Source organism: Lagopus leucura, unplaced genomic scaffold (assembly GCF_019238085.1).
Source record: "Lagopus leucura isolate 7727_CA_CO unplaced genomic scaffold, USGS_WTPT01 Super-Scaffold_806, whole genome shotgun sequence".
NCBI classification, from domain to species: Eukaryota; Metazoa; Chordata; class Aves; order Galliformes; family Phasianidae; genus Lagopus; species Lagopus leucura.
In genome coordinates, this window is record NW_024962260.1 from 8,861,809 (window position 1) to 8,873,483 (window position 11,675).

At 66.5% G+C, this 11,675-nt stretch overlaps 1 protein-coding gene across 1 annotated transcript; it reads right to left on the reverse strand.

The window, feature by feature from the left end:
* Positions 1-357: 357 nt before the first annotated feature.
* TBX1 (T-box transcription factor 1) lies at positions 358-8,094 on the reverse strand. Its single transcript, XM_042865363.1, has 8 exons — positions 7,849-8,094; positions 6,347-6,806; positions 3,861-3,962; positions 2,756-2,927; positions 2,436-2,591; positions 1,663-1,730; positions 1,452-1,552; positions 358-1,078 (listed from the first exon to the last, which is right to left on the reverse strand). The coding sequence occupies exons 1-8, from the start codon at positions 8,039-8,041 to the stop codon at positions 660-662; spliced, it is 1,671 nt and encodes a 556-aa protein (XP_042721297.1). The 5' UTR covers positions 8,042-8,094; the 3' UTR covers positions 358-659.
* Positions 8,095-11,675: the final 3,581 nt, after the last annotated feature.

Here is an 11,675-nt window from a genome sequence, read left to right on the forward strand (position 1 = left end):
GGCCATTCTCTCCCTCGTCCCCTCACCGTTTTAAATCTCAGTCTCGGTTTCAGTGCCGTCGAGGAGCCGCACGTGGCGGTGCTCGCGGCCGGGCTTCTCGTCGCAGCTCCGCAGAACGCGGCTGCGCCCGAACGGCCCGGCAGCGCCGACACCACGCGGCCTCCGGCCCCGCCGCCGCCATCAGCCCCGCCGCCGCCCACCCTTCCCCTCCCCGCAGCACAGCAGCACGAGGCCGCGACCCGCAGCGCCCACCCCCCCCCCTTCCTCCTCTACCGCTGGAACCCCGGAGCGGACGGCGCCGCTCCCGGCCCCCAGCCGCCGCCCGGGGCTCGGTGCCCGCTCCCTCACTCACCGCTCCCCGTCCTCCCGCCCTCTTCCCGGAGCCCCACGTTTCACACGCCGGACTCCCGCCAGGAGCGGGGCGATAGCAGCACGTGGCTCCGTTTATCAAAGCGCGGCTGCGGGGCAGGCAGCGGCCCGCCGCTCCTTCGCAGCCCAGCGGCTCGGGAATGGCCGGTCCGGACGTCGATCGCATCGAGCTGACCAATCGGCTCGCTCGCGAGGCGGGAGAGAGGGAAAGGCGGGAAGGGATTGGGGGAGAGGAAAGAGAGGACGGCTAACGGTTACGGCACGCGCCGGTCCCTCGCGTCGAGGGCGCGTTACCGCGGCCCGTAGTCGTAGTTGGCGGGCGGGGCGGGCGGGGAGTACACGTTGGCGGCCGCGTTGACGTGGTGGTGGTGGTGGTGATGGTGGTGGTGGTGGTAGCCGTGCCCGCGGATGCCGGGCAGCGGGTAGGGCGCGGGCCGGCTCTTCGCCCCCAGGTAGTGGTCGTAGGCGGCGGCCGGCGGGTACTTGTAGGGGTGGTGGTGCAGCGGCTCCGAGGCGGCGGGCTCCAGGCGCAGTTCGTGGTGCGGCGGGCTGGGCCGGCCGCCGCCGCTCAGGGGCACGAGGCCGCCGGCGCCGCCCGGCAGCGCGGGGCTGAGCACGCGCGACATGAGCTGTTGGTGCGCCGCCTCGGCCTGCAGCGCCGCGCCGCCCGCCGCGTCCCGCTCGTAGTCCCGGCGGCCGTCGGCAGCATCTGCGGGAGCACCGCGTCAGAGCGGCGAGGAGCGGCTGGGGACCGCGGCGGGGGAACGGGACGGGGGGCGGGGAGGGGACGGGGCCTCGCGTAGCGCCGAGCCGCCGCGCGCCCCGAGGCGTAACGCGGCACGGACGGGACGGGCCTTCGTTCCGCGGCGCCGAGCCCGGCAGTGCGGGACGCGGGCGGGAACGAGGCGGGGGGCCGAGAGCTGCGGGACTCGGCGGGAGAGCTGCTGCCGCCGGAGCGGCGCTGAGCGGGTGGGAGCTGGGCGGGCCAGGCCGAAGAGCGGAGCGCGGCGCTTCGAACGGCCGGCGGCGGCGCCGAGCTCCGAGCGCGCGGTCGCGCATCCCGCCCGCAACGCGCCGCTCACCTTTCTCCGTGCCGTTCTGGTGCGCGGAGGACGACACCGGGTTTCGGGATCTGGCGAAAGCGCTCATGAGAGGGAGGGCCCCGGGCCGGTGGTTCCTGGGCCTGGAGGGAGAAGGGGAGAAGTGACGCGGGCCGAGTGGACGGAGCCGGGCCGGCACCCGGCTCTGCCGCACGCTGTGCGCTCAGAGGGGGGCTCCGTGCTGCGGCCTCACCAGTCCTCGGGGTCACAGTCTCTGAATCCCTTGGCGAAAGGGTTGCTGGCGATCTTCAACTGCGTGATCTGCAGGGAGAAGCGGGAGGTGCTGGAGGACAACGGGTGGGCTGAGCGGAGGGCGCCCTCCACGAGGGCCCGCGGGCCGGGCTGCCCAGCGTGGGCTCCAGGCTCGGGAGGCGTGAGCGCACCGGTAAGAAAGTGCCACGTCGTGTGGGTCACCAGCGGAGCAGCTAAGCCAAATCGCTGGATAAATCATACTTATGTATTTATTTAATTCGCCGGGGAGAAGGCGGGACGTTCTCTATATTTAAGCAAATCCACGGATAATGAGATTGTGAGTTTCCGGAATGGGTTGAAAAACAAACTCTAAGCCCCTCAGTGACAGTTCCAGCCTTAGAGGTCAAACTGATAGAACGCGGGAGAGAAGGAGCAGCTGTCCGGAGCCGTCAGGCAAATGCCAGCCGGGCGGATCTCGGCGGCCCTTAAAGGCGCAGCCCGACCCCGCGGGTGGCACGGGGACACGGAGCTGAGCTCCGCCACGACGTCCCGGCGCGGCTCGGACTGCCGCTCCGCGCTGCCTGATGCGAGCGGGCGATCGCAGGGCTGCTGCCCGGTGAGGGGCGGGCCGGGTTGGTGTCAGGCGTGTGACTGCGTCCGAGGCGCGCGTCTCTCCAAACAAAGCGTGCGTGACGCTTCGCTCCGTGCAGCCGCGGCTCGGTTCGTGCACGCAATGAGGTCCCTCCCGCCCCGCCCCCGGTGCCCCCGCCTCACCCGGTGGTTCTGGTAGGCGGTCACGGCCGTGAAGCGCGTCTCCTCGAAGACGAAGGTTTTGAAGTTCTCCTCCGCGTATTTCTCGCTGTCTTTCCGGGGGTCCACGTAGACCACGTGAAAGCGCGGCTGGTATCTGTGCATGGAGTTCAAAATGATCTGAATGATAAAACGAGCAAGGAGACAATAACTGATCCAGGCGGAGCTTCCAGAGAGGCGAACGCGGCCCCGGCCCCGCCGCCTGCCCGGCCCCGGCGCTGCGGGCGGAGGGACCCGCGGCGCGGAGACGTCCCGGGCTCGTCCCCTCCCCTCGGAGCGCTTACATGGCCGTTATCGTCCAGCAGGTTGTTGGTCAGCTTGAGCTTATCGAAGGAGACGATCTGCTTCATCCACTGCGCCCCTTTGGCTGGAGAGTCCGGGTGGTAGTGCACCCTGCCGGGCGTGGCGGGGTCGGCCTTGCCGGCCACGAGCCAGGAGGAGCTGTGGAAGGCATACCTGGGGGCGGGGGGGGGGGCCGTCAGCCGCAGCTCCGAGCCCCGCGGCCCCCCTGGCTCCCGCCCGCAGCCCCCGGCCCGCCGAACCGCGGGGAGCGACGCCGCACTCATTGCGGGGGGAGAAACGGCATCGGATGGCGGGGGGAGCGCCGTGCGGGACGGGGCGACGCGCGGCCGCTGCGTGGCACAGGGCGGCCGCAGCTCCCAGAGGAGGGGGAACGGCAGCGCTGTGAGCCGCGAGCCGAGCCGTGGGTGCGGGTTTAGCAGTGGGTGCGGAGCTCTGCCACCCTGCTTCGTTCTTTCAAAGTCCGCATTCAACGGTAACGGTTAAAACAGAGAAACCAATCTTCTATCCGCGTGTTTACTTTACAGCCCGTGTTTGCACAGGGGGAATTAGACACCATTGGGCTCAGCAGAAACATTACTTTTTAAAGATATACTCAATTGGATGTTATATATCCCACTTCCCTTGACAAGCAAACATTTCTAGGACGCCCTGAGAATTTGGATATCTGTCCAAATATTTATATATCGGACCCTGCGGTCCCTGCGTTCACTGCCTCCTTGGCGTCCCGAGTTGAAGCCAAACGTGTAACTGCGCCTTCCAGGGGCTGCCACACCGATGCCCGTGCCGCTCGGCGAGGCCTTCCGGTGCCGCCGCTGGAAACACGGGCAGGGCCGGGGCTCGGACAGCCGCTGCCTGCCCCGGGCACTGCGGGAGCCTCGGGGGGATTTCTGGGGGCAGCCGAGCGCTTCCCGCTGCGCACGGGGAGCGGCAGGCGGGGCTCCGGACTGAGCAGGCGGGGAGCTGCGCCTTCCGGCCCGGCCGTGCCCGGGCGCTGTGCGCAAAGCGAGGAAAGGGGAACACCGCTGCCAGCACAGAACTCGTTATAACGGGGCCGGGGGGGGGGGCGGGGGGGGGGGGGGTACTTACCGGTAGCGCTTGTCGTCTACAGGGACGAAATCCATGAGGAGCATGTAGTCAGCCATGGGGTCCATGCCGAATATCTTCACCTGGAAGGTGGGGAACATGCGCCTGCCACAGAGAGAAGAAAGCTGAACTCGGGGCCGCAGGGAGTCCCGAGAGGTCGGCCCGGAGTGCAGGCGCCCCGCAGTGCCCCCCGGCCCTTCCCCTCGGGCTGCCCCACGGGTGCCCCGGGTACCGCTCGCATTCGGGTTGGGGCTGTCGTATCCCCGGTGGCATCTAGAGGAATAAGTCCCGTCCGGATTGTGCCGAACACCCTAAAACGCTCAGGGGCCAACGAGAACCACCACCTCTACTTGGCAAGGGGGGACACAATAATTTTCTCCCGCTGTTTCACCACATTTTCAAGTGAACTGACTCGAGACTGATGCAGAGCCGAGCCGGGACAGGGACCGGGCCAGCACATTTCCCAGGGAAATGAGCTTCTGCCCCTCCAAAATCGAACAGTTTTACGGCAGCACTTAAAACGGCGGCGCGATCCCTGGGGCCAAAGGGAAAGTCTCCAGCCCAGAGGGGCGAACGAAACCCTCTGGCCGGCAGGGATGAGAGGATAATCGGGATCTCCCCGCGAGCCCCTTCCCGGTTCGGCCCTCCTCCGCTGCCCCGCCGGTCCCGGTCCGCATCTCTGCGGGGCGAACGGAGAGCGGGAGGAACCGGACGCTCCGGGGCGGTGCGGGGAGGCCCCGGGCTGCTCCCGCCGCGCATCTCCGCGTGGAGCTCCGCGGACGCGGCTGAGCCGAGGCCGCGGGTGCCGCTCTGAGGGCAGCAACGGAAGGGGCCGGGGCGGCCCCCGCGTCCCTCGCACCGTGGTCCGGCCCGGCCCGCATTGACTTCGGGACGCGCCGAAGATGCGCCGCCGGGGCAGGGCTCGCACGGCTGCCGTTATGCTGGATGCATTTTCTCCCCGGATAAGAATCCGGGAGAGCGACAGCGGGCGGCGTTTCGGGGAAAAGATTTGCAGCCGTTGAAAAACCAAACTCCGAACACCTCCTGAAAAAACGCCCCGATCCAAGCCGGCTACGAAGGGTTCTCTCCGGCTCGTTTTCACGGCACAAGTCTGCGCTGCCGGGCGCCTCCCGGGGCCGTTTAGGTTGCAGGAGGGCTGTGTGCCCCCGGGCTCCGCACCCGACCCCGCCGATCCTTCGGCCCGCACCGAGCAGCGCTGCGAGCCGCGTCCCCTTCCGCGTACCGCTGTGAGAACTCCGGAGGCCATTTCCAGCAGTTCCCTCTGTTATTATTTTTAAAAGTGTAAAAGCCCCCATTAGCTCCGGTTCCGGTGTTTCTTGTTTTAAAACGAAGTTTTTAAAACAAACACCCCGAGTCGATAAGAGCCACCTAGACAAACAGCGGGGCGGGCCCCGAGGCGCTGCAGAGTGCGCTTCGCAGCGCCGTCCCCGCGCCTCGTCCTGCTGATTTTACCCCCGTTTATCCTATTTTTACCCCCCTCCCCCCCTCCCGTCTGAAGATTTGTCATTGTCATCAAATAAACGAGGAGGAGGAGGAAAGCCCGGGATTCGAATCGATTTCTCTCCTTTAGGGGCTCTTTTGGAGTCGCCTACTCGCAATCCTTTGGCTGTCCTCGGCGACCGAGGAAAGCAGCGCGGGGGGTCCCACCGGAGCGGCCCTTTCACCGCGGAAAGCAGCGCCGGGCCCGGGAGCCGCACGGAATGCCGCCGGGTGCCGCCGGCCCGGAGCTGCTCCTCGCCGGGCGCGGGGAGGCTCGAATGGAGTCACTTAGAAAATGTTTTTGAAATGTGCGACCGCGCACATGAGAATCTATTTACATTTTTGCGTCTTTACTATCCAAAATCGCCGCGGGGAGAGCAGGAACGCGCGGCCGTTCCGAAGCCGCTCCCGGGGCTCATCGCAGCCACCCCGGCTTCCCTGCCGCCCCCCGCCGGGACGTCGCAGGAGGCGGCCCGCAGCTCTGCCCGGAGATCGCAATGAACTGAGGCGATTCCCGATCAGCATCGGGATTTCTCCTCTCCCCGCGTTTTGCCCGTTTCGAACGAGGCCGAGGCCTTTGTTCCCAGCTCCGGAGCAGAGCTGCCGGCAGAGCCGCGCTCGTCATTCGATCCTCGGGAAACGCGCTCGTCCTGGAGGACGCTTCGAGGCTTTACACCGCCAGAACCGGGGGCTGTTTGCAGTCCCCGCCGAAAGGAAAAGATCCGCCCGTACTGGAAATGTTTCAGTTAAAGGTACCGCGGTGCGGGCCGTTCTTTTTTTTCCCCGCTCCGCACAGCGCGGCCCGGCGCTGCCCGCCGCACACGGAGCCTTCGGGCCGGGGCCGCCCGCGCGTTTCGTACCGGGAGAAAGGCGAAGATGGACCGCCGGCAGCCCTGTGCCAGCCGCCCCGACAGAGCCCCGCTCCCCCCAGCGTCTCGCGAATGGAAGGGGCTCCGGGCCGAGCCCCCCGGGCGTCCCTCCGCACTGACCTGCCGGCCTTGGTGACGATCATCTCGGTGCCCAGCTGGTTGAACTCGTCCCACAGCGCCTTCATCTCCAGCTGCACGCTCACGTTGGCCACTTTCGGATTCTTCTTCACCGGCGCCTTGGCCGCGGCGGCCGTCCCCGCGGAGCAGCCCGAGACGGCGGCGGGCCCCGCGGCGGCTCCCCCGGCGCCGTCGGGCGGTTCGGGGCCCGGAGGCGGCGGGTTGGCCCCGGCCGCCGCCGCCCCGCCGAAGGGGTAACCGTGCTGCGGCTGGGGCGGTGGGTGCGGGTGCTGCTGAGCCGTGCAGGGCTCGTAGTGCGGCGGTTCATGCTGTCCGTACGGGTCCCCCGGGGAGGGGGAGAGGTGGTACCCCCCGGAGGCGTTCAGGCTGCTCAGGCTGTTGGCCGTGAAAGCTGCAACATCGCAAAAATGGGACAGCTGGGTGAGCCAGGGGCTGGAGATAGCTGAAATCATTCCAAAAACAGGCGGTCAGGGCTCCGCTCCGGCTCCCGCTTTCCCTCCGGCTCCGCGCCGCTCCGCGGGGTGCCCTCCGCCTCCGCGCCCGGCCCAGCGGGGCCCTCCCCCTTTCCGCTCCGCTCGGCCCCAGCCCCGCTCCCCCCGGGGCAGGCGGAGAATTCGCCGCTCCCGCTGCTGCCGCCTCGGCGCCGCGTTTCCCCCTTCTCTTTTCTATTCTGTTTCTTCGCAAACCCGAGACATCTGCCAAGAGCCCGCGTTATCTTTGCTGAAGGCCTCCTTCGCCGCAAGCGAATCGGGACAAAAAACCTCCCGGCACCCCTCAAAAATAAAAAAAAAAAAAAATAAAAAAAAAAAAAAAATCCTCCATAAACAAAAGGAGGAGGAAAAACCCAAAGAAAGAAACCGGTTCTTATTTCCGTGTAGCGACGGTGCTGCAGGTAACGTCCCTGGCTCAGGAGCTGCAGAGCCGTGGCTGCCGGGGGCAGAGGCTCCGCTTTGCGTCTGTTCCCCCCCGAGGAGGCCGGAGGGGACCGGAGCGGAGGAGCCCGAAGGCACAGAGAAGCCTCGCACGGCCCCGGGAGTGCAGCCCTCGGCCGCCGTTCCCGAGCGGGCCTCACGGAGCGTGACGGTTGGCCGGGGAGCGGGGGGCTGCCGCGAGCCCTGCCCGATCCTGGAAGGCACCCGGAGGGTGCGGGGGAATCTCTCGGGTTATTTCCGACGGAGCCCCCGGGCGCGACGACCGTCTCGGAGTCGGCGAGGGCCGAGCCCATGCCCGCCGCCGCCCCGGGCACGGCCGCGGCCGTCGGGGGATGCTGCAGCGCTTCGGGGAGCCGCGAAGACGAGGGGGCGCGAACCGAGCCCGGCTCTCCGACCGGGATTTGAGGGCCTCGTCCCGGCTAAGCGGGGAGCGTCGAAAGTTGCGGGCCCGTGGCACCGCCGAGCGGCCCCAGGTGCCCGGCCCGGCCGCGGCGCGCGGAAAGCCCCGAAAGGCGACGGCGGAGGGTCGCGGCCCCGCCGCCCCGCGCTCACCTTCCATGTCCCTGGTGACGGTGCTGAAGTGCATCTTCTGCGGGCGGGCGGCGGGGCGGGCGGGCGCGCTGCGGCCGCCGCTGCGCTCCTCCAGCGCTCCCTTCCCTGCGTGCTCGGCGGCGGCGGCGACTGAAATCAGAGAGGCGATACTGAAAGCATTTGCCTTGGGAGACAGAGGGCTGTTTTCGTCCATAGGGGAGACACCAATGCGGCAGCAGCCGCCGCGGCAGCCTCCCACCACGAGCCCCCCCGCCCGCCCCTCACTCCCCTCCTTTCTACCGCACCATCCAGGGAGGTGCGAGCGGGACCCCCCTCCTTCCAGAAGGGGGGCGGGGGGGAAGCTAAAAAAAAAAAAAAGAAGAAAGAAATCCAACAAAAACGCCGCAAACAAACAAAAAAAAAACAACAAAAAACAAAAACCCAACCCCAACCCTTCCTCCCTCCCCCCCCGGGAAGGGCGCTGGGGAGCACGGAGTTTCCCCGGGGCCCTCTGCGCAGTGCCGCGCACCGCAGCGGCCGCATGGAGCCCTGCGGGAGAGGGGAGCGGGGATCGATGGAAACCCCACGGTGCTTTTCCCCGGGGCCGCCGTTTCTCTCCACTCAATTTCTTTCCCTGCGGTTTATTAATTTATTTCCTCTCTTCCCTTCCCCCCAACCACCACCTCCTGCCGCCCGCCCGTCCCCTCCTTTTCTCCTGCACGTAGGGAAAGTGGCTCCCTTAGAGGCGCGTTTCCCCGTTCAGCGGCTGGGAGGCGTCACACGGAGCCGGGGGTGTTTGCCTGCAGAAGCAGCGGCGGTGGCAGCGGCGAAAGCGAAGTGAAACTCCTGCCGAGACGGTGTCAAAGGGCTGGGGAGGCCCTTCCCCGCCTCCCGGGCACGGCGAGCGGCCGGCGGGGAGGGCCGGGATGTGCTCGGGGCGGGCGGGCGGAGGGGCGGCGGTGTCAATCACGGCTCCGGGAGCCGACGGGAAGGGAAGAGCCGAGCGGAGCCGAGCCGAGCCCGGAGTCACGCTGCGGATGTCCGGCACCGAGAGGGGGATCGCTCCCTTCCTCCGTTCCGTATCCAGCGGGGGCTGCGGGCTGCCACGGCCCGGACGGGGCTCGGCGGCCGCGGGCAGCGGCGCGTCGGGTGCGCAGCAGGCGTAGGTACCGCCTCCAGCCCCGCGAAGCGCAACGGGACCCCCATCTCCGGGCCAACAACAGTCACACACGAGCATCGGAGCGTTTCCTTCACCACAAAAAATAAAATCAAAAAGCGGAGCGAACGGAACGCAGCCGGCGTGGCGGAGGACGAACCCTTGCGCGGCCCGGCGGCAGGACAGCCCGCTCCGCCGCAGCACCTGCCCGGCCCGGGTCCGCTCTGCCCCGGTTCCCCTCCCGGTCCCGGCCGTGGCTATACTCACCGCCCGGCAGCGGCCCTTCGGAGAGCCGCGGCGGCCCCCGGGCCGGTCCTCCGCATCGGCGTGGGGCGAGGCTGCACCGCCCGCCGGGCCCGGCCCGGCCCCGCTTCCCGTTCCTGTCCCGGTCCCGGTCCCGGTGCCTCCGGACGGGCGGCCGCAACGAAGTCCCGGGGGAAATGCCCCGACGGGGCGGGCGGAGCCGTGGGGCGCGCCGGTGGCTACCGCCGAGATGGGGGTTGCATAACCCGAGCGATGTGCGGAGAGTCGGAGTGAGCAAGCGGGTTATATATAGCTGCCCCGTCTGTAGCCTGCGGGGCTTGATTCTTCTGTTGAAATATTATCTTTGGACGTGGTAAAAATATTTGCAGAGAAAAATCTAGACTACTCGTACATATTTGAGCATATGTTCCTGCAGCTAAAGGCATAAGGGCAGAACGTGACACGATCGGGGTTTATTTCCCCGCCGCTGCTGTCAGCGCTGCTCCCGGCCGGGTGCGTTCCCTCCCGCCGCACCGGCACAGAAAGCGAGGGCGCTGCCGCTGCGGCCCCGCGCTGCTGCCGGGCTGCGGGCGGTGCGGGAACGGGTGTCGTTAGGAACCACGGAGTGAAATTGTCGGGGCGGAGGGGGAAAGTGGAGAGACGGGAGGGTTACTGCCAACGGTGCGGGGAGGCCACGAGCTGCCGCGGGCGGGATGTGCCCGGCTCTGGGTCAGCCTCTGGCGCGGGAGGAAAACGAAAATCTGGAAATGAAGTCCTGCACCAGAGCACGACGGCTGCTGCTCGCGCTCTGCTTGCCCGGGCCATTTCCCAGCTCATCCCCGTATCCCCGTGTGCCTGCCTGAAGCCCCGGCCGCGTTTGCCGGGATCTCGCCAGACCCCCGGGTCCCCGTCGGAGCTCTGTGAAGCGAATCCCCGTCTCGCTGAGCACCGAGAACTCGACGCGGGGGAAAGAGCCGGACTCCCCCGCCCCTGGCACACATCTCCTAAGCCCCCAAATCCTCAGGCCCCGGAGATGGAAGAACCAGCGGCGGCACTGGAAAAACCGCTCACCGTATCCCATCCCCGCGGCCCCCCGATGGCAGCCTCGGCCCCGCCGGTGCACCCCGAGACCGGGCATCGCCGCTTCCCTATGATCCCGCTGCCCTCCCCGGCAGCAGTTGGGGCCCCGCACCCCAGACCTTTCAGACGAGGCGAGGGCTGCTCCCTTCGTACTCCTCGCGGCACCAGTCAGCTCCGGGGCCGTGCCGCTCCGGGCCACTGTCCTTTGGATCCCTCGGGCCGGCCTTCCCCCCACAGCCCGCGCCCGGGCTGCTCCGCAGGTGTGTGCCACTGCCCCGACGGGCTCTCCCCGCAGAGCCCCCCGCCGCCCCATTCCCTCCGTCCGCCCTCCACACTCACCCCTCCGCCCGCATCTCTCCTCCCGGCCCTCCCCGAGCCCTCCTTTCTGCTCGCTCCTCGGTCTCTGCCCGGCCCCGCTGTCTCTCCCGCCCCTCACCTCTGAACCCCGACGGCCCCCGGCGAGGCCGAGCTGCGGGGTGGGGGGGGGGAGGGGGGGTTTCGTACGGTTCGACTTCAGCTGAGAACCGCGGGGCTCGGGAAGAATCGAGCAAATAGCGGGGGGACAGCGGCAGCGGGCCGGGCTGAGCGACCCCCGCGCTTCCCCCGTCCGAGAGCTGCTAGCGGCGCTGAATAACGGCGGCACGAATACGGCGTCCGTCGGGCTGTGGTGGCCGCCAGGGCGCTGCTCGCAGCCGTTCGGCCGGACCGAGCCGCGGGAGTGCGAGGATTCGTTGTGAGCGGGGAGAAAGAGAGGAGCGCGAGGAGATCTCGCAGGTGACAGAAAGCCGCGGCTCTTGCGGGACTCGGAAAAACGGGAATTCCTGACGTTTAATTTGAGACCGTTATCGATGAGCGCTGTTATTACTCAGACAGCCACCATCGTTACTATTCCAATTACGGCAACTATTACGGGTATTTTGCAACTGCCGCTTGAACTGTAGGAACGGAATTAACGAATCTATCAAAAAAATCCAAACATCAAATGTGTCGCTGAGCGAGTCCCACTGATACAGACTGATAGACAGAAATAGAGAAGGGGGGACCAGCAGAGAAGGAAAGGAAGAAGGAAACTGGAAGGACATAAAGAAACAGAAACAGAGAAGGAAGGAAATGAAGGAGAAGAAGGAGAGACGTATGAAAAGAGAGGAAAAAAGAGAAAGAAAGAAAGAAAGAAAGAAAGAAAGAAAGAAAGAAAGAAAGAAAGAAAGAAAGAAAGAAAGAAAGAAAGAAAGAAAGAAAGAAAGAAATAAAGAAAGAAAGAAAGAAAGAAAGAAAGAAAGAAAGAAAGAAAGAAAGAAAGAAAGAAAGAAAGAAAGAAAGAAAGAAAGAAAGAAAGAAAGAAAGAAAGAAAGAAAGAAAGAAAGAAAGA

Coding starts and splice junctions, on each gene's coding strand:
- TBX1 (XM_042865363.1), bottom strand. CDS start 8,041: ATGGACGAAAACAGCCCTCTGTCTCCCAAGGCAAATGCTTTCAGTATC. Junction 2,592..2,755: donor TGCTGGACGATAACGGCCAT/GTAAGCGCTCCG, acceptor TTTATCATTCAG/ATCATTTTGAACTCCATGCA. Junction 1,731..2,435: donor CCGCCTACCAGAACCACCGG/GTGAGGCGGGGG, acceptor TTCTCCCTGCAG/ATCACGCAGTTGAAGATCGC.